At 39.5% G+C, this 25,200-nt stretch overlaps 1 protein-coding gene across 1 annotated transcript in view; it reads right to left on the bottom strand.

Moving 5' to 3' along the window:
- Nucleotides 1-25,200, bottom strand: part of gmds (GDP-mannose 4,6-dehydratase) — a 173,006-nt gene that overhangs the window by 100,081 nt on the left and 47,725 nt on the right. Inside the window, exons 6-7 of the mRNA XM_028028512.1 lie at nucleotides 23,707-23,811; nucleotides 8,574-8,701 (exon numbers count right to left, since the gene is read on the bottom strand). Of these exons, the coding sequence (XP_027884313.1) occupies nucleotides 8,574-8,701; nucleotides 23,707-23,811 (233 nt within the window). The remainder of the gene's footprint in view (nucleotides 1-8,573; nucleotides 8,702-23,706; nucleotides 23,812-25,200) is intronic.

Raw genomic sequence — 25,200 nt, 5'->3', positions numbered from 1 at the left:
CCACCTCATGAATAGAATTATAATTGGTAGTGAGGATGAAATATATGCCACATGGGTGCAATGATCGCTAAAACAAGAATCCCTTTTAAAGCCTAACAAATTTACTGCAGTGTGATGCAGAAATTCCAGACAAAGTGCCAGAACGTGACATTCAAGGGCCGTGAACAAGCTTGTTTTATTTATAGACAAGGAGCAGGAGGACAGATGCTCCCACAGAAGTGTACACATGCATAAAACATTTACAGTTGCCGCTTTATGTGAGCGCGCAGACACAAAAAGCAGAGTCTCAAAGGTCAGCCAGTCAGACAAAAATGTAATCAAGACAAGAAAACAGACAGAGAGCTGTGAGAGAGAGAAAAGAGCTGATAATGTCACTGAGCTCTTGTGATATTTGGTTTAATTTCGACAATCTGGACTAAGAATCTTCCCACGAACCGCTCAACCGTCTGACACTGAGAGAGACACAGAGAGCGAGGGAGTGTGAAGGCGCAAAAGAGGAGGTCACAAACATTCCAGTCGCAAAGAGTCTGCCAGACTCCTCAGACAATTAAAATGAGATGACCCTAGTGCCCCCAACCCTACAAACATCCCTCAACTCCATTAGCCCTGTCTTCTAGTGCAGCAAGGGCCTCTCTCACTCCCTGCAACATAGTCATACTCCCTAAAATATCACAACATCAGACTCTGCATTTTTTTCAAGATAAGTTTTGAAACTTGTTTGCATTAAAAAAAAGAATCATCACATATGTTCTTTATACCCATAGACACTTTTACTGCTGAATAATTAAGACATATTTACAGTGCTTCTTATCCACTGCTGCAGTTAACCCTGACATGCTGGATTCAACATTTAAGCTTTACAGTTGATTGCAGTGGGTTAGCCACCAGTTTTCTTTTTAAAGCTGATCAAAGCAGCTTTCTGCTGTTTACCCATGTAACTCCTACAGTTTCATAAAAGCACCTTTTTTAATGCCTTTGTTATTAATAACGGTGCAACTGACAAATATTTTAGTGCACTATTGAATAATGATTCTAAAGTAATCTTGTGTACTTAAACACCGGCTAATTTATTTCATTTTTTTCTTGAGATGTTCTATTTAAATCTACAGCAATGAAGCTCTTGCCCTTTCATCTATCAGAACTGTTCACAGTCACACTCAGGCCCATGTTCAGGGTCACCATTTACAATCAGTTCAGTAATGCGTGACTTTCTTTTCATATAAAAGTCACTTTATCACTAACTGTCACCTTGGTATGAATTTCATTTGTGAATGGGTTTCCCCTCCCTCCCTGAATCCTGTGTTTTGCTTTTATGAAACAGTCACAGATCTAGTGCCACACTTTTCTACAGACAGCCTCCTCCATGGACAACAACATTAGAATTTCCATCCAGGAGTTATAGTAGTTATTTAGAGAGCGACGGTACAAATGTCCAGATAAAAGTTCCTCAAAAAGTATTTATGTCTCTTACAGATACAAAAACCAGATAGTTGAAGTTGAATATTTAAGAGAGATATAAACATTTCTGTCTGAGAGCAATTTTCTGTATAATACACAACAACAAACTTCTGTCCAATCAGAAAACACTTTGCATAGAGTTCTGCTGAAATAATTTGACCACAACCTGGTGTCAACTTCGGAAGGCAGATGCATTTCTGGGAACAAAATGACACAATTTCCATCACGCGTCTGTCAAAGAGAGACGATTTCAGTGCTTTGCATGAAGTATGTGAGGGCCTTTATTTTCACCATGCACTTCAGTTTTCAACACATGTGCAAAAAGAGAGCAACTTTGCATGACTACAATAATTAACCTATTGATAATCAAAAATTTTTTAGCCTCTGTTCTTTAAAAATGTTTCTTTGGCAAAAAGAAATGGACACATTAAGGAGTTACGGACACTTGCAAAGACAGTCAGAAAACTATCAAAAATGAGGAAAAGATCTACATTACATTTTATTTTTATTTTTTATTTTTCTCTTACTCTCTCACCTCCACCAGCTGACTCCGGCCCTCAGGTCTTGGCCTGTTAAATGCTCAGCAGGGTCCCTTACCTCCCCACCAGCAACCCCTTCTGGAGACGTCAAACCATCCATTATTTGCTCCTCCCTAACCTTCTCTCCTGCTGCTCAACTCCATCTTTCCAGGCGGGAGGTTTTTTTCCTTTGCATGTGTGATGGACGTCACTCCAGCCACAAACCTGTCATCTAGCAAACCTGTTGAAATTCAACATTTCAGCCCTGAACAGATGGAAGAGCTGATGCATACTCCAAAAAGCACAGTTACGACTGTGTCCGTTTTTAATAAAGATACCAAAACGGCACTTTTTCGGTCAGTCGGTCTGTGTGACTCCTTTCTGCACGACTCCAGACTGCAAACTACTCTGCAGGCTCCACAAGAAGGCTGAGGATTCTTGTTACATAAAACATTGAAGAGAAAGCCGAGGAGAAACATGCTAGAGAAGAAGCAGCAGAGCATCTGCTTTCATCCTCAGTCTGGCAGGGGAGAATTTAGGCCAGTCTGCCTGAAAGAGATCACCAGCTGCAGCTAAGTTTAAATCGGGCAGCAACAGTTTAGCTAATTCTTTTAGAGGGCTTAAAACGATCTTCTCTAATTGCATCAATTATCAAAAAAACTGCATTAAATTTTCTTCAAGTTGTTTACCAAGTTGAATTAGCACATCACATGTTAACTCCCTAGATGTTCTACAAACCCAATAAAACTCTTAAATTTCAATTTCCATTTTCCAATTAATATAAAAGAGTGGCAAATGCATGCTGACAAATGCAACTTGGACTCAGAAAGGCTTTCAGGGAGGCACTGGAGGAGACATGATGATAGGAATGATGAATTGAGTGACTTAAAATAGATCTTGGGGGAGGCTCTCTCGCCCCATCGGAGTCCACATCTTAAATCACTGAACATTGGCCGAGTGTTTTCCGTGGCATCTTACCAGAGGGACAGAAACAGGCATGAAGTTAAAAATGTTCACGATGCAGGAGGAAGATAAATAAAGAGTGATTGTGTAAAACTGACTCCCCTTTGCTGCCCTAACAAAAGAAGAACAGATTACAGAAAGATCCATGACCTAACATTCTGCAATTCCTTTGTATGAGGAGGGCATGTTGTTAGTGTAATGTGTAGAGTAACTGAATAATTGAATGATGCAGTTTACTTTTGTTTTAGACCCTCACGTATTGAGAAACGAATGCCTGCTGGAGGTGCAGACCTTGTAGAAGTTTTAAATTTTACCCCATTGTTTGTAATTTCGACACTATGAAGCGTATCAGAATTTGCCTGCATTGTAAACAACCATCCTCCACTGCAAAGAAAGAAGTGCCGAGAAAAACGAGAAATGTTGTTAATGTTTATTCAATACTTAGGAGTGTGGTCAACTAATCGGCCACTCTAATTGGTCTTGGCCATGCTTCTAAAGATGTTGTGGCCTTGTTTTACAGCTCTTGCCATTTCCAGTACGCTTCATGAAGCAGGTGGACTACATATGTCATGGCCAAATGTTAGCGATTGTGTAGGTCCACACCTTCAGCAAGCATTCGTTTCTCGATAGTCAAAGGTCAACACCTTCTGGAGCAAAGTCTAGAGCAGGGGTGGGCAACTCCAGGCCTCGAGGGCCGGTCTCCTGCAACTTTTAGATGTATCTCTACTTCAACACACCTGAGTCAAATAATGAGGTCATTAGCAGGACTCTGGAGAACCTGACTGCACTTAGGAGGTGATTCGGCTATTGGATTCAAGTGTGTTGGACCAGAGAGACATCTAAGAATTGAAGGACACCGGCCCTCGAGGACCAGGGTTGCCCACACCTGGCCTAGAGCAAAAATCTATTTTTTTCCAGGCTAATTCAAGACATAAAAATAAGAAAATTAAAACCTTGTCCTTCAACGGAAATGTTTGAAGGCTGAGGATTCTTGTTACATAAAACAATAAGATAAGGAAGAGAACGGAAATTTGTTCTGTCTCCCAAACATTTATTTGTTTATTTCCCAAACATTTATTTGTTTGGGAGACAGTGAATATAGTAGGCAAATAATAAAATACCTTAAAAGTTCTGTAAGCAGATTCTATAGACCTCCAACTCACATAAGATTCTTTTGGTGAAGTTCTAGCATTAACAATCATTTTAACTGTCCCCCATTTTAGTAGTGCATATGTGTAAAAATAGCTCTATATATAAATACCTGTAGTAGGTTTAGGGACTGTGGCGTTTTATTACTTTGAGCCAGTAGGCCGATTAAACTCCTGTTAACTAAGCTTCTGGTTGAGGTTTAGGGGATCGAATTTCACCTGCAGTTGATGACTTTAAAACAGAATCACGCATGAACCAACCCGTGCCCACACACCACTCGTGTTGTTTATTCATCCTGTCTATTCTGGATGTCACATCACCATGACAGCAGCCACAGTCACAAGTCCTGCCTCGCTGAATGATCTACACTTCTGTTGATTTGGGTGTTCTGTGCCAGCAGGGGTTCAGAGGTCGCGAAGCTGTCGTCATCGACAGGGAGGTTTTGGTGATGAAACCTAACACCGGCTCTCCTCTGCCCTATTAGCTCTCATTGTACGTTTTTACCACCCCAGCTGTGTTTATTAAAACCTTACTGAGCAAGGAAAGGTATTTATCAGCTCCCTGATTCACGACTGTAAAGACCCGTGACGGCAAGTATATAAAAGAAGTTTGTCGGTGGTTTAAAAAAAAAAAGAAAAAAAGAAACACCGACAGCTATGTGACACTGTCTACTTTAATACCCTCCTTGCATTTGTGGAAACAAATAACTGTGTTCACACAGTCATTTCCAACCCATGCATTTCCATGTATTCCTGATAATAAAAACCTACTAAATTCAATGAATAAAAAGCCTTAAAATTATAAATCTTTGATTTCATCACCTCAATATTGCTCAAACAATGAATAAAAACCCAACCTTTAACTTAAGAACATTAATTTAGTGGGAGAATTACTTGTACATTAACACATATTTTTCATATTAAATCTTGTATCACCCTGTTTGCTAATGCCTAACACATCAACTGGATAGCCTTTAGTTTTATACTGTAATATTGCCCAAGGTTAGAGCATACGGAATGACAGATCTTTGGCCATTCTTCTTAGCACAGTGTCTCTGAGTCATCCATAGTCCTTGATCCTGTATTATGACTGTTATTCACTTGGGATGTTTTTTCCTCCCTTGCCGAATCAATGTACTTAAATGAAGGGTTGGATTTCAGAGTGGGATTATGCTACTAGAAACCAGGACATTTAAGGTGTGTTGCATTATTTTCAATAGAGGTGTCTCTAATTGTTCAAATTAAATCATTAAATGGCTAATTTTAGACTAAATCCTACTATAATGGATTGTACAGGAACAGACTTGGAAAAAATGTGATAAATAATTAGACTGAATAAGATATGAATTGAACTAATTTGTGGTACACGATGCTTGGTTGGACCTTTGTTTCAAACAAATTCCAATATGTTTTTACAGTGATCATTGAATCTTTAGAAGATAATAGTGTAGGAATTAAATGCATATGGAATTTATTAAATTAAAAATAAACATGCACAAAAGTCAAGTACTTACGGCAGCTTAAGTACTGCAGATGGAAGATCAAGTTATTACAGCAACCATTAAAAAAAAGAGCTAAGTTACTGGTGTTTTGTTTGTTGTTTTGTTATTTTTTGGATATAATAAGGCAAATGTTGCACATTTACTTGTGTAATCAGCGGTCACAGAATAAAGGGTGCATAAATAAATATTGGTGTATGGTACACATGAGAAAAAACTGTTATAAAACTGTTATAACAGACACTGAAATGCAAGTATGCTAAGAAGGTCTGGAAGTCCGTAAGAAATAAATCAAGTAAGGATATAAGTTAAAGATGCAAGTTAAAAATAAATCAGTGGAAGAAAACATCTTTTTTTTTGCTCCAGAGAAACAAATGCAGAGATTCAGATTTGTTTATCTTTTAGATTCTGGAAACTAAACTCTTTTCATAGTCCTTTTTTCTTTTGTTCTCATCCATCTAGACCTGGAAAGTGATGAAAGCAAATTTCATCCTTTCCAGATTTTTCTAGACTATGTAGGAACACTGAAGCAAAGTGGCAAAGAAAAGTTTCAGAAACATGAGAAAGTGAGGCCTGGTGAGAAAAAAGAAGCCTAAATCATAAAGCTGTACCAGTTACTCCAAACTTTCTTCTATGTGCACAAAATGTCTTTTAGCTGCCAAAAATGTAGAATTAGGGTATCAACACAGCTGTACCATCCATGTATGGCCTACTACTGAATCTGTATGTGCTCATTTAGAGCATTATGCGAGTAATGCCTGTGGTTTTCTTTTCTCTTTGGCAGACTCAGAATCAAGAATCTGTCCTGTATCACAGAGCCATTGAACCAAATTATGCTTTAAATGTAGTCATCAAACTGAGAAATTCCAATCCCTCTTACGGAAAATGAGATCAGGGGGATTTAAATTATTTTATTTGACGATTTTATACTAAAGCATTGAGCTCCTGACATCTATTTTGTATTACAATAACTATAAAGGCCTCCATTGAGAGTGACTGGGCAGCCCGAGGTCTGTCTGCCTGGCTGCGACGGATACCCGATACCCCGCTGAGACGATGCCCAGCCAGCCGCACGCCTTCAGACGTCGTTAGAGCAGACACATAGCACGCCCCTCCTGCCACCCGCAATTCATCCACAGCCAATTAGGAGCAATTTCCCTGTCCTGGGTGGGGTGACGAGAGGGAGACAGAAAGCAAGGAAAAGCAGTTGTCAGCCCAAAAGCAGAGGCAGATGGTTCTGTTTACTGATGGGTAGTTGTTTGGCTCTGCCATAGTGACACAAAGCTGGTAGTTTCTGGATGGGAACCATGGGGGGCATTAGTGACAAACGTGACCTCTGGTGGTTGGGTTGGGCTTTCAACTAGGGAGATAGTTTAGTAACGTATAACGTACAACACTTGCACAATCTCTCCTCTGCATCGGTTCCCCCTCTGTACCTCCAGCTTCTGTTTGGCTTCCTGGAAATAAAAAAAAAAAAAAAAAAAAAAAAAAAAAACTTTCCGAAACAGGAGGTGCCTGATCCACCAGAGCTGGAATGTCGCGGTTCCCACAGGAAACCTGGTGCATCTCAACCCAGGGCGTCCTGGACAGGCAAGTACTCACACAAATCTCTCAACAGACGGCTGTAGCTATGAAATGCCAGCTAGAGGAACATATCTAGATGAAAAAATGTTCTCAATGGGATCCAAGAGCCAATGTTTTCCTAGCACAATAAGAACATTTATGCTTTTAGTCAAACCTGCAGTTCAAACTAGACTAAACATTTTTCATAACAGTCTCAATCTCACATGCATGATTCACTAAAATAAGCCCAAGTACGCCCATTTTGTTCTCCATCAGTTCTTGCATACTGATATTATGGTCAGTTTGGTTTACTGAATACAGTTTAAAACTACAACTAGCCAAAAATACAGTTCCTTGAAGGCGTTTAAAAGTTACTAGCTGACAAATCCTGTTTTGTTAGCAAAACTGTTTTACTTTAATAAATTCCTTTTGGAAGATGTAGCTTTGAAGTTTAAGAACATACCATTTTGCAACTTTTTTTAGTTTGTATAGAATAAAAGAGTCATTATGTGTACCACTACACCCACACCAGCAATGCATATTTTAAATATGCCTTCCTCTTTTTGTCCGTTTAAATCTTCTTGTCTTCTGACCTGACTTCCCATAATAATGCAATGACTCAAGCTTCACTTCCCAACAAACCCTTCACACCATAGCATTATAGTACAAACCAGATCTGACACATCTGACCCCACACTGTTTAGCTGAAGCAGCGCTCCATAACCCTTTCACCTTAACTCACATCTTAGAAACCTCACCCTTCCTCCACCGCCACATTCACGACCATCACCTGCCAATAACAACACAGTTCACTGCAAGAGGTTTGCTGTTAGACATGGCAACCCATTGAGTCTTTCATCTCAATAGCCATGCACACATGTTACGACGTTGACCTATCACACACTTCAACACACATGCAGGAATGCATGCTTCCATACACACACACATGCACAAGGGGAATAACACACTTTCAAAAACACTCAGCTGTCTGCTCCTGGACGATGTGACCCCACTGTTCGTTTCATCTCCCCAAGCCTCTCTCTGCTTGCTGCTGGCACCATTACCTTAACACAAACACAGTATTTCTGTCATCGTCCCCAGGACGCAGTGTTCTCCTAATATCGCCCTTTCTTCTGAAGCCATCAGTGGATGGCGATGTGGGCCTGGAGGGATCTGGGACATGGGTGAGTTGTGGGAAACCAGAGTACAGTCTGTGGCCTCACAGCATGCAGCCCTTTCTTTCTCCTTCTCTATCTCAAAATCTCTTTTGGCAGAGAATCATAGAAGGTTTCACGCTGATCACATATTATGGCCTTAAATGATCTGGGAAAACATGCCCCGTTAGTACTATGTGCACATCTGAACGCTGTTCAGCTTTGAAGACGGTTGTGTGAATTTCTGAGTTGTGTGTTTGTGTGTTTTACCTCCACATAGTCCTTGGCGTGGCCCCAGTCCCTCTTGGAGTCCAGGTTCCCGAGGCTGAAGCTCTCCAGCTGGCCCAGGTGAATCTTTGCCACAGAACGGCTGATCTTCCGTGTCACAAAATTTGCGCCTGAAAAAAATTAGAGTTCAGAATATAAAACGGTTCAATTCATTCTAACATTCACCAACAGATGAGTGAAAAACAAGAAGCAAATACAATGCTGTGAAAAAGCATTTGTCCCCTTACAGTTTTTGTCTATTTTTGCTTCCGTAATTCTCCTGACTTGTTCAAGATCATCTGATAAATTTTATCATCAGACAAATATAACCAAAGTACAAAATGCAGTTTTGAAATTGTCATGTCATTTACTTATTTATCCAAACTGCCCTGTTTAAGACAGTAATGGCTATCTTTTCAAATCTTAAATATCTATAATTAGCACATTTGTTTGGAAAGCTGAGTTCAATATCTAGCCAAACTCATGCCTAATTATTGCATGAGCTGAAAATAAAAATAAAAACACATCATGCACGGGTCTCATGCATTTCAAGAACAGATAAAAAACCAAATCCTTGACAACTGTTGGGCTCAAAGAAAAGCCATTTCAATTCCACCCATGGAGAAAGTTCTAACAATGGTGAACCTTAATAGAAAATTACTCCAAGGCCATCATCAACTTATCCAGGAGATCAAAATGAACCAAGAAGAATATCTAAAGTCTCCAATTCAACATAGTGGTGGTAGTATTGATGCTTGAAGCTGCTTTGGTTCTTTAAGCGCTGGACAACTTGCAATAATTCATAGAAGAATAAGAATATCCGATTGTTAGTTTGTGACCACTAGCTGAAAAGCACAAGGGTTATGCAGTGGGACAATGATCCAATGCACACCAGACTGTCCATTTCTGATTGATGCAGCCATTTCAAAAGTATCAATGACAACTATTGGAAACACTTGATGGTAGTTGTTTTCCAAACCTATTTATTAGGTTTGGGGTCAACTACTTTTTCACACCAGGCCTGGTAACTTTAGAAATATTTCTTTGAAAATTCCATGTTTTATTTATTCATGCTGTATTTATCAAATATTACAATTGGATATTCAGAAACATTTAACCGTGATAGTAAAACAAAAGCAGAATGAATCTGTATTAGGCAAATGTTTCACAGCACTGTAGGGGAACTCAAGGCCTCATTTTTGGAGATAAAAATTCCAGTGACACATACTAATATTGTGCATATTTCTCCGACACCACACACACGCTGACACGTACAGACTTCCAAACCTCCGATAGTTTTCCAACCCTCTTTAGCCAAAGCAAAAAATTCAAAATGTAACTCTGAGTCAAATCAATTCGTTACCAACTCACATTACAGCCACAAGACCTTTTTTAGAATCCTTCCCTCTCATTTTCTTCTCTAATTTACCATTTTGGTGTCAAATCTGGGCTTGATGCCAACACAAATTTCAGGCCATCTGTCTGTAAACATAAAAAAAAAAAAAGGAACAGGGACATTCCACATGGGGAAAAAAGGAAAAATTGACCGATCCAGACCACCATGGTGTTGCCCATGTAGCATCCAGTCAAAAACCACCACAATGACATCTGCCAGATCACCAGCATCATGCTCTTCATCGGAGCCGGCACACGTGGCGATTTTATCTGCAGCAGGACAAACACGCTTCTAATGAGAGCGTGTGCGGCTAGAATGGTTAGACGTGCCTTTGGGTATTTTGTTGGGATGGTGTGGGTTGGTGTCATGTTCTACTCGTGCTGTGGATGGTCTGTGAATATATGGTGAAGCCTCTCCAACTCAAATAAAGCATTGTATTGATGGAAATCAGCACTAAATATTAGGTTGTAATGTCGAATAACGTCACAATCAGAGTTGAAGTAGCTAAATAAAGTTTGAGGAGTTGAACTCATCTGCACTGCCTGTTCAAAAGGCCAAACTGGAAGACATCAGAGTATAATTTCAAAGGAACTCTGCGAGTTTGCATCAAAGTATATGCTATTTTTAGTTTATGCAACATAAATCTCCCACAACCTCATGCTAACCTCTCTGAGACCCCCTTAGAGCTGCTACATCCAAGCTGAATGCTGCCTTTAAGCCCTGAGTCCATTCAGGCTTTAACAGCTCAGTTCTGGCTCCACACTGTATCACTGTTCCCTGACATGGAGCAGAGCCTCCATTTAGACACAGGAAAATCCTGTGTACCCAATCATGCGAATGCACTAAATTTGTAGTAATTATTTCATAGGAAAGCGACAGCCCTAGGGCAGGCTGAGCAGAAACAGATCAGGAGAAGGGTAGACATGCTTGTTTAAGAAAGTACAGCTTGTTGTGTGTTTGTGGTGGATCACATGTCCCCTGTGTCAATGCTTCTTTGTTGCAATATTGGAATGACGTATAATGAACTTAAAAAAAAATTTTTTTTTAAAGATTCCTGATCTTAAAATCAATATTTTTGGCATGAATTCAGAAATAGTACATGTCCACAGAGCGTACATAAATTGTCAATGGAAAGCCCCTTCCATGTCAGACCTTTCCTGTCTTTGCATGATCGTGTGTAATCCTGCCTTAGGGCCTTTTTCTAACCTGGCAGTTCATTTGTTCTGGCAGATACCAGCGCTCCCACTAACTGTAGTCAGATGCTAAGCAACAATTATTCATCTGCCACTGACACAGACGTGGATGTCAGTTTTTCTCTCATCCATATCAGCTAGACAGGCTCTTATTTCATCATAGAGAGTGGGACATTCATCATACACCTACACACACAATAGGTAATAAAGAGACACTGTCAGGTTACATTATGTGAGGTGTATGATCCGGAGATTTGGTCTTTGACCTGTTAGAGTGTTTAAAAGTCGACACTGCTTTGATTATTAACTGCCTGCCTTTCAAGATCTACCGTTTCAGCTTCAACTGACTATGAAAAGGCATTATAGCAGAAACAAAGTAGCATTAGTTGGGAACTGAGCTCAATAGTGCTAACTTATCAGTAAGAAAAATGCAGTGATCTGAAAAGTATTTTAACATTTTATTAAAAGAAGAAGTCTTCAGAGATTCAGGGATCTAGACCATGATGATTTTAGTCATGTTTCCATCCAAATATTATGCAGATTTTAAGAGAATGCTTGGAATGTTGAAAAAAAAAAGCAAATTAGGCATGTTCCACTCCTGATCTGGAGGAAATCAAGCAGGCTATGCACAGGATGATTTTGTCAGATTGGGATCAATAAAGTATTTTGTTGCTGGAGGTAGGGACTGCATAATTTCCCAGTGTACAAAAATGCATTCATTGATGTCTATTTACTTGTTGTCTTTACATAATTGTAATAAAATATTGATAGATTTAAAAATGATCAATTTACGATTACAATGTCATAAATTGTAATCAATTGGTTTAAAACTGTCCTTTAGTTTCTTTAATCTAACCTAATTCAGAATGAAAGTTATGATGATGTTCATTTAAAGTGGTATAGTACAGCCCAAGCATTAAATTTTCTTTTTTGTTTTTGGTTAGAGTAATGAAAAAATGTAATCAAAAGCTCATTAGGGGCAGCCCTTTGTCTAGTACATACTATGATCTTGTGGGCCAAGTCAATGTAACTAGAGCCCAGTTTGGCGACTACAGCAAATTGGAAAGCTGAGGTTTGATTTGATCCAAGAGAAACTTGAGTTTGAAGGTTAAACACAGGTTGTCAAAACTCTGCAAAGCCTGTTTGGCTCTTAAAAGGGTGTCAGAGGTATATGGTGGTGCACAGTACACCAATCAGAAATAAAGTCCATTATTTCCCCCAGAGCACACCTGTAGTATCCTTGTAAAGCTCACACCTCTGTTTAGAGTGGCTCTGCTCCCTGCCTTCTCTAATTGGTGCGCTATGGACCCGAGCTTGGGGCTAATGGACGGGTCTGCCCGGCCCCGGACAAAGCCTGCTCTGTTACAGACTGTGGTGTTAATGTGTTTCCTTTACTGGCAGCGGCAGAGTAGGACAGCCAGAAGGAGGTGGAGGGGGTGAGAGGAGTTGAGAGGGGAGCTGACAGGAGGTTCTGAGCCCAAAAGGGGCAGCGGTGGCCGTTTAACCTTGCCCGCAGCCTGGCGGAAAGTCTAATAAAACCGTGGGCCATGAAAACTGAGCAGACAGCAAAACCCCTGCCAGAAACTGACACTCACTTTCTCTCTCCCACTCTCATTTAACTTGTTCCCCCTCCATTCCGTTTCGTTCGTTGGCCAACAGGAAAAACGTAGCAAACAGAATTCGTTGGCACAGCCGGGCTTGAGCACGGGAGGAAAAGGAGGAGGAGGGTGTTGAGAAATGTATGGAGATGTCTCCTATTCCCAAGCCAGACCATGTGGGTCAAGACAGGATGGGGACAGGAGCTGTCAGCTGGGGGCATGGGTCTGGGGGAGAATGGGGAAGAAACTGTGGTTTTGAGGAGATTTTGGCTCAAGAGGCCTTAGTTACTCAAAAGAAATTCTGTTGTTTGAGACATTCTGGTAAAAAAAAAAGTGACTTATAAAGCCTTAAACTGTGTAAAGGCTCAGCCCCCAACACACCCAGACATTTACATGTCTGACTCACACACATTTATATTACTGTCCGTCAGTATATTTATGCACATTTACTGAGACTAAACCACAATGTGATTTATTCCAATCTTTCCTCTGTAACATTTATTCTGAAGACATATTGTGCGGTTGTGGCATGGCCGAGTGGTGCATTAGGCCTGGAAAAACTGAAAGGCTATAAGCTGTAAAGCTACACAAACGCAATACTTTATTAATTAAAAATAACTATCAAGATGATCTTTCATGGAATATTTGGACAGGTAGAACATCTACTTATTTTGTGTGCCTAGTTTCAGCTTCTAGAACAATTTATTGAGTAGCTATTTAAAAAAAAGCCTACAGGTTGTTTACATTTTGGTAAAAAAAAAAACTATAAAAAAAAAAACACTAAAGAGTTGATCCAAGTCTTCTCCAGATATTTGAGTCTCTTCTGTTACAAGCTTGTCTCAACTGGTCTTATTTCGAACATACAAAGTGAATAATAGACAAGACATAATTAATCCTAGCTCATCTAGTGAATATCCAATTTTTCTTTATCTGCACTGAGTTATTGAATAAAATACCTAACAAGCAGGAGGATTGAGTAATATTGCAGCAAGAATATTTTCCAAATAGGGCGATTTGGCTCTACTTCAACCTAACCAAAGCCTTGTCAATGCCTGCCATTGCTGTCATTGATTCACTTTCTGAGTGATATCTGCAGCTTCAGAAAAGAGAGAATATTTGTGCTACATCCAAGACAGATCATGGGTTCTTCTCAGCCAACAGAGTGTCTATTCACACCTGAAACACAGGTGCCCTCATTTAAAGGCTGACACAACTGACAGGAAAGACGCATCAAGAAAGAAAGTTGATGCAAGGTTATCTGGAAGCATAATAGTACAAGAAAAAGACAAATAGATGTTTCTGTGTTCATGAACTTAAAAAATAAACGACTCAGTACTCATTATCGCTTCCCTTTATCAGAAAATAATAAAATGTCCTCCCTAATTGTTGACATTTGTGGTTAGAAAAATCCAACCTTTCATTTAGTACAGATCTACATGAAGAGCATATATTAAGCAGTCTAAAACAAAGCAAACTGTGATCAGCAAAATTGGGGTCCTGACTGTCGTTTGTGGTTACGAGCCGAACGACAGTTCAGATTACGCACCCTTTTTGGAGTCCTTAGAGGGGGTACTGGAGAGTGCTCCTCTTGGGGACTCCCTTGTTCTGCTGGGGGACTTCAACGTTCACATGGGCAATGACAGTGAGACCTGGAGGGGCGTGGTTGGGAGGAACGGCCCCCCTGATCTGAACTCGAGCGGTGTTCTGTTGTTGGACTTCTGTGCTCGTCACGGATTGTCCATAACGAATACCATGTTCAAGCATAAGGGTGTCCACACGTGCACTTGGCACCAGAACACCCTAGGCCGCAGTTCGATGATCGACTTTGTTATCGTTTCATCGGATCTGCGGCCGTATGTCTTGGACACTCGGGTGAAGAGAGGTGCGGGGCTGTCCACTGACCACTACCTGGTGGTGAGTTGGCTCCGGTGGTGGGGGAAGATGCCGGTCAGACCTGGCAGGCCCAAACGTGTTGTGAGGGTCTGCTGGGAACGTCTGGCGGAATCCCTTGTGAGACGGAGCTTAAACTCCCATCTACGGGAAACTTCGAACATGTTCCAGGGGACGAGGGGGACATTGAGTCTGAGTAGACCATGTTCCGTGCCTCCATTGTCGAGGCGGCTTATCGGAGCTGTGGCTGCAAGGCTGTCGGTGCCTGTCACGGCAGCCACCCTCGAACCTGTTGGTGGACACCTTTGGTGAGGGATGCCGTCAGGCTGAAGAAGGAGTCCTATCAGGCCTTTTTGGCCTGTGGGACTCCGGAAGCAGCTGATGGGTGCCGGCGGGCGAAGCGGCATGCGGCTGGGGTGGTTGCTGAGGCAAAAGCTCGGGCGTGGGAGGAGTTTGGAAAGACCATGGAGAAGGACTCCATGGTCAGAAGGACTCTTCTGAATACCACCAACAGCTGTCATTGGAGTGAAAATGGCTGGTCATGGAATCGTTAAATTGGATCATCAGGAAAAACATTTGGTCAGATCAACACAAAACAAATCTAACTAATTTGGCTACATTTTTGTATAAAAAAGAAATAATTTGCAGCTCATGGTGACATCACTGCAAAATTTTAAGATAAATTGATTTCTTCCAACTCACTGACAAATAAAACAATATTTCTTGTTATCGACTGTTCTGAAAACATTCTTATCAATGCTAAAGGTTTTGTTACTGCCACAATTAGTTTTTGTAAGCGAGTGCACAAATAATCAAATAAAGCTTAAATTATTTTGTCTTGTTAGTAATTTAAGAAATTGTTTCTGCTTGATAGAAAGCTAATATTTTTTGCACAAACCAGCACCTTTTTTTACTTGACAGTTTGTTTTGTAAGCAGTAACTATGATGTCAAATTGTGAAAGAGAGTATATTATAATGATTAGTTGACTTTTCTTATCATTTTCATTCCACTCTCATCTATCATACCAAATCGAATTGAATCAAAACAGTTTTCAATGACTGAATGTAGTACTTCTTTGCATTGTTAGGCTAGAGGTATTTTAAAAACAGACATTTTTTAGCAAAGAAAATGATAAAACTAACTTTTACTATGCAATATCATGGTGGTAAAGGAACCGATAAATTTGGGTGAACCTAAATTTTGTACAGGGGAACCTAAGTGAAAAATGTAGGCGCACACGTGCAACAGTTTAAAAAGTTAATCTAGAAACTTACTTTGAAGTTCAATCGTGCTCCGTTAGAGCTATTGAGGATTTGGCAGAGGTTAAAATATACAACATATTGCTCTTAACTTGTGCAATTAAGCTGCTCTGTCATCGAGATACTTGGTCACCTTGGTGATCGTGCACAACAAACACTGATTGGAGGGGAGGAACAGGTATGAGTAAAGGTAAGAAAAAATACGATCTGTCTGAAGCTCTGTTCAGATCCGTCCCTGGCTCATGACAAAAATCTGTGCAAGGCGTAAAGACTCTGTCATCATCTTCACTTTGAGGCTTTAGAACCCTGCTCACCTGGCCATAGATCAGCTGCTGTTTAGGCTGTGCTCTTTCAGTTTTTTACCCATCAACAACAAATGAAAGTAAAGACCAAAACAAAAGGCACCACCTTGTTGAGTTCTATCTTAAAGAACACTGACAAATCCTTTTGAAATCCACAAACCAAGTCATTCCCATCTGAAAATTCCTTTGAAAATAACCTTCTAAATAAATGGAAAACATATCCTCTTACAAATCTATCATGCAATCTGACCTTTTGGGCTCAAACTCAACAAAAGCAGAAAGATGATGCCAAGGCATGTGAAGACTGAGCGGCTGTATGTATGTTTGACTTTGGCACTGTTATTCTGACTACTCTTCTCTCCTGACATAACAATATATTATTTGGTACTGCCAAGCATGAACCACAATACTCTCTGGGAAAAAGGATAGACGGTACTTATCTAAATAAACCAGTGGTAAGACGCCACTAGAGCTGCTCACTTTATGTGCACATAAAAAACACAATGTGCTGATTCTGACCAACAAACTGTTGATAAGTAGAAATTAAGTTTGGCTTTTTTTTCCATGGCAAAAATTGATTTCTGGTTACATTCAGGTGATAGGTTGTGAAGAAAATGACAAAATAAATACATTTGACTGCTGACCCAACTTTCAAAGAACTGCACTGGATCATATTTCACAGTTATGTGGAGGTCATTTAGGACCGCCGCTAATGCTAATCCTTCTCATCAGAAACAAAGTGAGAAATGTTTGTTATGGCTAACAGCTAAGCTAACTGGAGAGTAGTGATCAGCGGTGTGAACTAGCTGGCAGATGCAGACTTCTGTTTGCTTTGCTTCACGCTGGATTTACACTGGCTTATTTTTTTTTTCTTTACGACTGCACAATTCAGACTTTCTGCACATGAACAATGAAAATTGTCTGTTTGTTGGTACAGTACTCATATGTTTACAAGACTGGTAAGAGAAACCAGAAGCACATTCCTGCCGGGATTAAGTCATCTGTAGTGCTGAAAGAAATAGAAATCTTTGCTGAACTTCCCATTTTTAATCAGAAATTCAGAGGAGCAACCACAACAACACAAAGTTAGACTATTTCAGTTTGGAAGATACTAAATAAATCTTCAGTGGGGACCTTTTGAGAAAAATAGATCAACTGATATCCATGACAGTTTTTCTGTGTCTTTGGTAAGTTAAAGTCATAAAGCATACAGTGCCATCAGAAAGTAATCCCGGCCATTCCCTTTTCTCCACATTTTGCTACATTACAATTCAAATAATGTCAAATATTTTATTAATAATTGTCCCAATGCTTTAATATTTAACTGAATTAGAAACCTTCTGTAGCTACTTCTTGGGTAAGTGGCTAGCATAAGCAGATTCCAATTTTTATAGCTGTTCAGTTAGTTAAATTTAGGCACTGGCAGGGATACCAATAACAGTCACAGACTGCTCCTGAAGCCACTTCTTTGCTATCTTGGCAGGGTACATCAAGTTATTGTCATCATTGAGGAGTAATTATTACCCTTGCTTGAGCTTCAGGGTACTTTGGAGTGGGTGTTCTTGAAGACACACTGGTCGCTTTTTTCCTCCAGATATGATTCTTCAATTTAAATCTAAAAAATCTGTTTTGTTTTCATCAGATCAAAGAACTTTGTGTCTCATCATTAGACATTCTCTAAGGTTGCTTCTAGTAAGCTGTCATGAAAGCCTGATTGATGGAGTTTGTTAGCAATGGCTGACCATTCCACAAGAGAACACCACAGCTTTACCTAAGTGATCATTGGGTTTTTGCTGATTTGGTGATCTTGCTGACCAGCACACCACAGACCACAATGCTTTTTAGGACGTTCAGTGCTGCAATTTGTTTTTACCCTTCCCCAGATTTATGGTGTTATACAATAATGTGCTGGATGAAAACAATCAATTCATTTGAGTTCCTTGCTTGGTTTGCGAACTGATTTATACAGCTAATTGTAAGACCTTATGTATAAAAGTGTTTTTGATTCAAACTTATGATCAGTTGACTAATCTGACCACAAATAGACTCCAATAAAGTTGAGGAAAGATTTTAAAACATAAATAGGGAGACTCTGATGCCATTGGACTCAAATTTGAGAGTCAATACAAAGGATTTCAATATATCCATGATGCTGGTTTTTAAAAAAATCTAATTTAATATAACATTTGTCACTGTACGGTATTTTTTCTGAGATTTTAAAAAAGAAAATCATAAATGGAAAAGATGTTCTATAAGATAGTTTTAAAATGGCTCTGTAGCACAACAGAAAACATAGAAAAACTGATGGGGCGCAAATACTTTCTGGTAGTACCGTACAACTGAGACATTAAAACAAATTTGTTCTCTCGGTGAAGGTGTGGCTGTAAACTGATAAATCCTTTGTCAAAAGTGTTAACAAGTAAATGTAGTGCAATAAATGTCTGAAAAGAGATGTTTAGGGTGTGGCTGAAAGTAGGGGAGTGATGACAATTGCTCTCATGCTAGAAATCTTCACAGAGATTACCAGCATGGCAATCTCTGTGGTGGGAGGATTCAAATTGATTGCCGGTTTGAATCCCCACTCAATATGTTTTAGTTCTTATGCCTGTGTCTTTGTTTGAATGCTTTCATCCGACAGACCAATGGCACCTGTGGCTTCAATTCTCTTTGAAGTACTCTGAACTAGAAAAAGCGCTAAAAGTACAGGTAATTTATAATTTACTATTTCACAACTGCCTTCAATTAAAATGCCAATATTTTCTTTTTAAAATAACATAAATGAATGCAAATGAGTCTACAGTTAATAAAGAGCTTCCAGACCCTCCTGATTAATAAGCAGTAAATGCAAACAAAGCACTGCAAAAAATTGGAGAACTCTTTTAAGAATCTACATCAACTTGAAATGCACCGCTAGTGCTTACTTAGCTGTACAGATCATCAAACTTCTGCAGATGTGTTTTCACTAACCCAAAGAGTTAACTAGAGAAGACTTTTAAAGTGACATAATGTGTTTTTGACTTGACTTGTACGTTATGGAAATGCAAATCACTTTTCATACTGAACCAACTAGGAACTAGTTGTCCTAACTGGAACAAACTCTAAGTACTTGAGTCACTTTAGTATAAAATCCATAAACATTGTGTTCCAGCAATCTAAGTCCATCTATGTTACATCTGACAACTCCAAGGTCATCAGAGTAGTTTTGTAGATAACAGAACTCTGATGTATCCAAAGTCTGAGGTGTAGAGAAGTCACTGTCTCCTGTGATGTTCCTGTATCATTGACCACCTAGTCAGACCCAGTCACACCCATAGCAATTCAGGGGGCATGTTGGTTAAATAGTCAATAATCAAAGCAAGTGCTATCATACATACTTTTGATGCTGCTCTGCTGACAAAAAAGCAACTAAAGAACAACAACATGGAAAAGAAAAGAAAATCATGCTTTTGTTTATGGTACATTTACTACACTCAACCCAAAATTAGATGTTTGTAATATCCAGTTAGCACAAAGTATAAATATACATATCAAAGTATATGATTTAAAAGTACAACCCTACAATCAAAGCAAAGTACACACATGGCAGGAAGATTTTGCACCTCAAAAGGACAAATTCTTAAAAAAAAAAGAGTTATCTTGCGAGTAACAGAATGCAGAGCCAAGTGATTCTTCAGTGTGGCACCAACAGGGTCATGATGCACCCTGGGGGCTTGGGTAAACACTGGTCAACTGGGCCAAGATAAGGACCACAATGCACTATGGAACGCACCAGGTTCCTCCTACATGAGCAACATCAAACCTGTCTGAAAATAGAGGTGATAAGAGTGAAACCTAAACGCCTGCTGGAGACTATAAGGAGACTTATACTGACTATTAGGAAAAAATGAGGACTAAAACAAGAGGGAGGAAGAAGAGGGAAAGGAGTATGTGTGGTAAGAATGGGCAGATAGACGATAAAGAGCTGATATAAACCAAAAAGCTGATATCATGTTATCAGAGGGGAGCAAGCTTTGCCTTTAAAAGGTCATGTCTGTGTGTTTAACAAGCCCGCACATCTCTAATCCTGAAATTTCACAAGCATTCGGACTGGTTTTATATCTAAAAGAAATTCACTTGTAGATGACTTTTTACCAACATTAAAAACCTAACTTTATCTTAAGTATTGTTGATTTTGTCTTTCAAACCCTCTTCCTGTAGGGACCTCATCATCTCTACTGAACTGCCAGTAACCCACACTGGTTCCCACATCTATCTGTCTGTGCCTACCCATTAGAGTTTACCGGATGACCCCTGACCCTGGTCGGGGTCGTGGCCAGTGCCTTCATTAGGGGATAAATCATAAACACCTGAGCGGCTGACCTGGGCATAGTTTCAGGGCTCCAGTCATGTGTTATTAATTTTGAGTCACAGTGGCGTGTAAATCGGGTTAAAGCAGCGCCTGCGACCCTCAGGGCCTGCAGCACATATTAAAAATATGACCACAAACCGTTCACTATGTGTCAGAACGTGTAAGAGTGTGTGTCAAGTGGCTATAAGAAACCTAGCCTCACCTGTGGATCATTAGGACTTTATATGAGGTGTGTAATTAGATACTTTTTCACAATCTAACAATGGATTTATTTATGTTTGACTATGTACTATTACTATTGTGCCTTTAACTTTTTATTGAGGTTAAGTGTTGTCAGGGGCTTCACTCTGTCATTTTGTCACACATGAACATTGTAAAATTGTATTCAGTCTGCACTGTTAAGAATTTGAGGCATTTATGTTGATGTTGTTCATCTGTTTAGGTTAAAACTTCCTATCTGGCTTCATACATGAATTTACTTCACTGGTCCTGATGGAAATTATTCAAAACATCTGCAGTACCATCTGGAACACTGAACATTCACGCTATTCAATACTCCAATATTATGTTGAAACAAGTCAAAACAGAGTAACTGTAACTGTCTAACTGACCTAACTATTTTGCCAAAAGTACTGGGTTACTTGTCTTTGGTTAAAAATCTGAACTTCAATTACATCTCTTGCTTAGTGCAAAGAATTTAGCATGGTTTTGGTCCACCCTTTGCACATAAAACAGCTTCACATTTATAAGGTGTTTTTAGGGGAACTTTTGACCTTTTCCAGAAGATCAGGTGCTGATTTTGGATGAGATGGTCTTGGTCACTAGCCACTCTAAAATTATCCCAACAGAGCTCCATCAGTTTGAGGTTAGAACCTTATTTTATGCACTGGCAAACCGTCAGTTAGAACACAAGGGACCATCCCCAAACTGTGCCAAAACAGCATGAAATTGTCCAAAATGTCTAGGTATGCTTGTAAACATTAAGAGTACCTTTCTTGAAAAAAAGAAAAACAGACCCATATTACAATGCTTTCTAAACTGAACTTTATACTTGACACACAAAAGTTAGACAAGTGGTTTTCTCTTGGCAAATGTCAAACCCAGACTCTTCCATTGTACTGCCAGAGAGGCATAAATATTAGGTCACTCCAGAAGATGTCACGAATGATTCATCGCTCATCGCTCTCATCAGGCGTTTTCCCCCAGGCTTTGAAAACAGCAGTAATCAAACCACTTATAAAAAAGAACAATCTGGACAAATCACTAATGCAGAATTACAGGCCGATCTCCAACCTCCCATTCATCAGCAAAGTTATTGAAAAAGCTGTGTGTAAACAATTAACTAGCTTCCTAACTATAACCAACCTCTTTGACTCCTTCCAGTCTGGTTTTCGTGCTCACCACAGCACAGAGACCGCCCTCGTAAAAGTGTTCAATGACATCCATATAAATACGGACTGTGGCAGAACCACAGTGCTGGTTCTGTTGGACCTCAGTGCAGCTTTTGACACTGTTGACCATGACATATTACTGAATCGACTGGAGAGTTGGGTCGGACTCTCCGGTCCAGTGCTTAACTGATTTGAATCCTACATAAAGAACAGGGATTTCTTTGTTTCAATTGAAAACTTTTCATCAAAGAGGTCAAAGGTCACATGTGGGGTACCCCAAGGTTCAATCCTAGGACCCCTTTTATTCAATATTTATATGCTCCCACTAGCTCAGGTTATAACAGGAAATAATATTAGCTACCATAACTATGCAGATGACACACAGCTCTACATTACGATGTCACCAGGTGACTCAGAGCCCATCCAATCACTGAACAGATGCTTAGAACAGATAAATGTGTGGATGTGCCAAAACTTTCTCCAGTTGAACAGAAACAAAACTGAAGTTATTATTTTTGGACCTAAAGAGGAACGATCTAGAGTCAATGCACAGCTTCAGTTATTACAACTGAAAACCAGCGATCAGGCCCGAAACCTGGGAGTAGTGATGGACTCTGACCTGAACCTCCAGAGCCACATAAAGACAGTTACAAAGTCGGCTTTCTATCACCTGAAGAACATTTCCAGGATTAAAGGACTAATGTCTCAGCAAAATCTAGAGAAACTCATCCATGTGTTCATCTTCAGTCGTATTGATTATTGCAACAGCGTCTTCACAGGTCTGTCCAACAAATCAATCAAACAGCTGCAGCTGATCCAGAATGCTGCTGCTCGCGTTCTCACTAAAACCAGGAAGATAGAGCACATAACACCAGTTCTAAAGTCCCTCCACTGGCTCCCTGTAGCTCAAAGAATAGACTTTAAAATACTGTTGTTAGTTTATAAATCACTGAACGGCTTAGCACCACAATACATTAAAGATCTGCTGTTATTGTATCAACCTTCCAGACCCCTCAGGTCTTCTGGTTCTGGCCTGCTCTGCATCCCCAGAACCAGAACCAAACGAGGAGAAGCAGCTTTCAGCATCTATGCACCACGAATTTGGAACAAACTTCCAGAAAACTGTAAAACAGCTGAAACACTGACTTCTTTTAAATCTCAACTAAAAACCCACCTGTTTAGAATTGTATTTGAAATGTAATCAATTACAAATTTATTGATGGAACTTGACTTAATGCTTTGTTTTGATTATTGATTCTATATTGCATTGTGATTCTGTGTTTGTAATGATGTAAAGCACTTTGAAATGTCTTGCTGCTGAAATGTGCTATACAAATAAAATTTGATTGATTGATTGATTGATTGATTGATTGATTCAGGGCCCAGTAAGGGTGAGCTTTACACAAGTGGATCTGACGCTTTTCACTTGGTGATGAAAGAATTGTATGCATCTGCTCAACCATATAAACCCATTTAATGAATCTCTCTGAGCACTGTTATTGAGCCAAACTGACAACCAGAAAAAGTATATAGAACCATAGCTGTTGAATCAGCAGAAAATTGGCAACCTCTATGTACCATATGCCTCGTCATCAGCTTGCCCCCTCTGGGTTTTATTACATATGGATATGAAAGTAATTGGACTGACTCAATTCACTGTTTGGATGGTTAACCCAATAACCTTGGCAATACAGAGTATATTTTTCAGATACATTGTTTTACAGGTCAAAGTAAATAGAAGTCATGGTTTTCACTGACCTCTCCTCGGACTCTCATGGTTAAACAGGATTCCGTTGACAGCAAACATGTTGTAGGCTTCACGGAAATTTACCACAATCCAGTAGGCATAAAGCTTAGCAGCTCCTGAGAGGACAAACAGAAGTGGAACAGGAGATAGTAAAGGAAAACAGGAAATGTTACAGACAAATAATATACAGTACTTATATTTCAGCCTAAAAACAGCCTTAAATTTTGTTTGGAGGTCCTCCTACTGCAGGTTTGTACAGTAAAGCATGGCCATGCAATGTCAAAATCTGTTTATATATCAGACTTTCATGTTATCTTCCTTCAAGGATTCACACTTTCATGAACCTGTCATAGCAAAGGCAGGAAAGACTTTTTCAAATATGACAGGATTGTTAAGCTATTCACATAGGGCCTCTTGCAATGCTCCATTGATCCAAAAGTTGAAAGTAGAAAATAATATTCATCAGAAAACATGCTGATTCCCATGAAACTTAAATTCTTTGAAAACTTACAGAAATATTTAAAGAACTCAATATTTTTGGAAGGCACAAATGATTTTGGATTAAGCTAAAGCGTAAAAAAAAATCTATTTATCTACAGCCAGATGAACACTACTTTTTAAAATAGCATTTAAAAAGTAGTGTTTCTACAGTTTTCTCACATTATAAGTACAAACTTTAAAGTATATCATATTGATTTTGTGTGACAGGTAACCGGCAGATTAATGTAGGTTGCAAAAATTGTTACCATAAATATTTTAGGTCTATGTGAATTTTATGTCTATGTAAACTTTGTAAGTTTTTATTGTTTTGAAAATAATGAGATTTTTAATTTAACTGAAAGATAACATTTTATAACAAAGTTGTTTTTGTTATTTATTAAAATAAAACAAAAAACTGAAACCAGTCAATAAAACAATTGCTTAAACTAATGTAGCAAAGTAAAAAGCAGAGAGAGAAAGAAATGCTTCTTCAATTAAAATTGCTGAGGAAGACCATAAAACAACATCCTGGAGTTAAATATAGAACATCAACAAAACTTTTCCTTCTTTCAGGAGTGTGAATCTGAGACTGTGATTGACTAAAGCAGCACCATCTTTAACCAAACTCCTCCTCATCCTCCCTTCTCCTGTAATGAGTCAAATACCAAAGCGAATGAAGGGAGGTGCCTGTTGATTAAGCCATAGGCCAGGATGTAAACTTGAGGTGAAGGGAGTTCACCATGGCAACCTCCGCCTCCAACTTCTCAGGTCTAATTAATGGAGGAGCAGCTTGGTACGCGCCTCCTATTCAGCTTCAGATTGAGTGCTGACAGATGGGGAAAGTGTCAGGCAGGAGAGCACTGAGACAACAGAGAACATTAAACCTGATCGCTAACACACGTGTGCAACCGGTGTTAGGCGTGTGCGTGTGCGTGTGTGCGTGTGTGTGTGTGTGTGTAAGCTGAAAGTGAGTGCTGAGTGCTGTGGATATAAAGGTGTCTTTGTTAAAAAGAGAACCACTCCAG

Source organism: Xiphophorus couchianus, chromosome 9 (assembly GCF_001444195.1).
Source record: "Xiphophorus couchianus chromosome 9, X_couchianus-1.0, whole genome shotgun sequence".
Lineage (NCBI taxonomy): Eukaryota > Metazoa > Chordata > Actinopteri > Cyprinodontiformes > Poeciliidae > Xiphophorus > Xiphophorus couchianus.
Note: the sequence above shows the minus strand (reverse complement) of the source record. Positions and strands in the feature narration are given on the sequence as shown.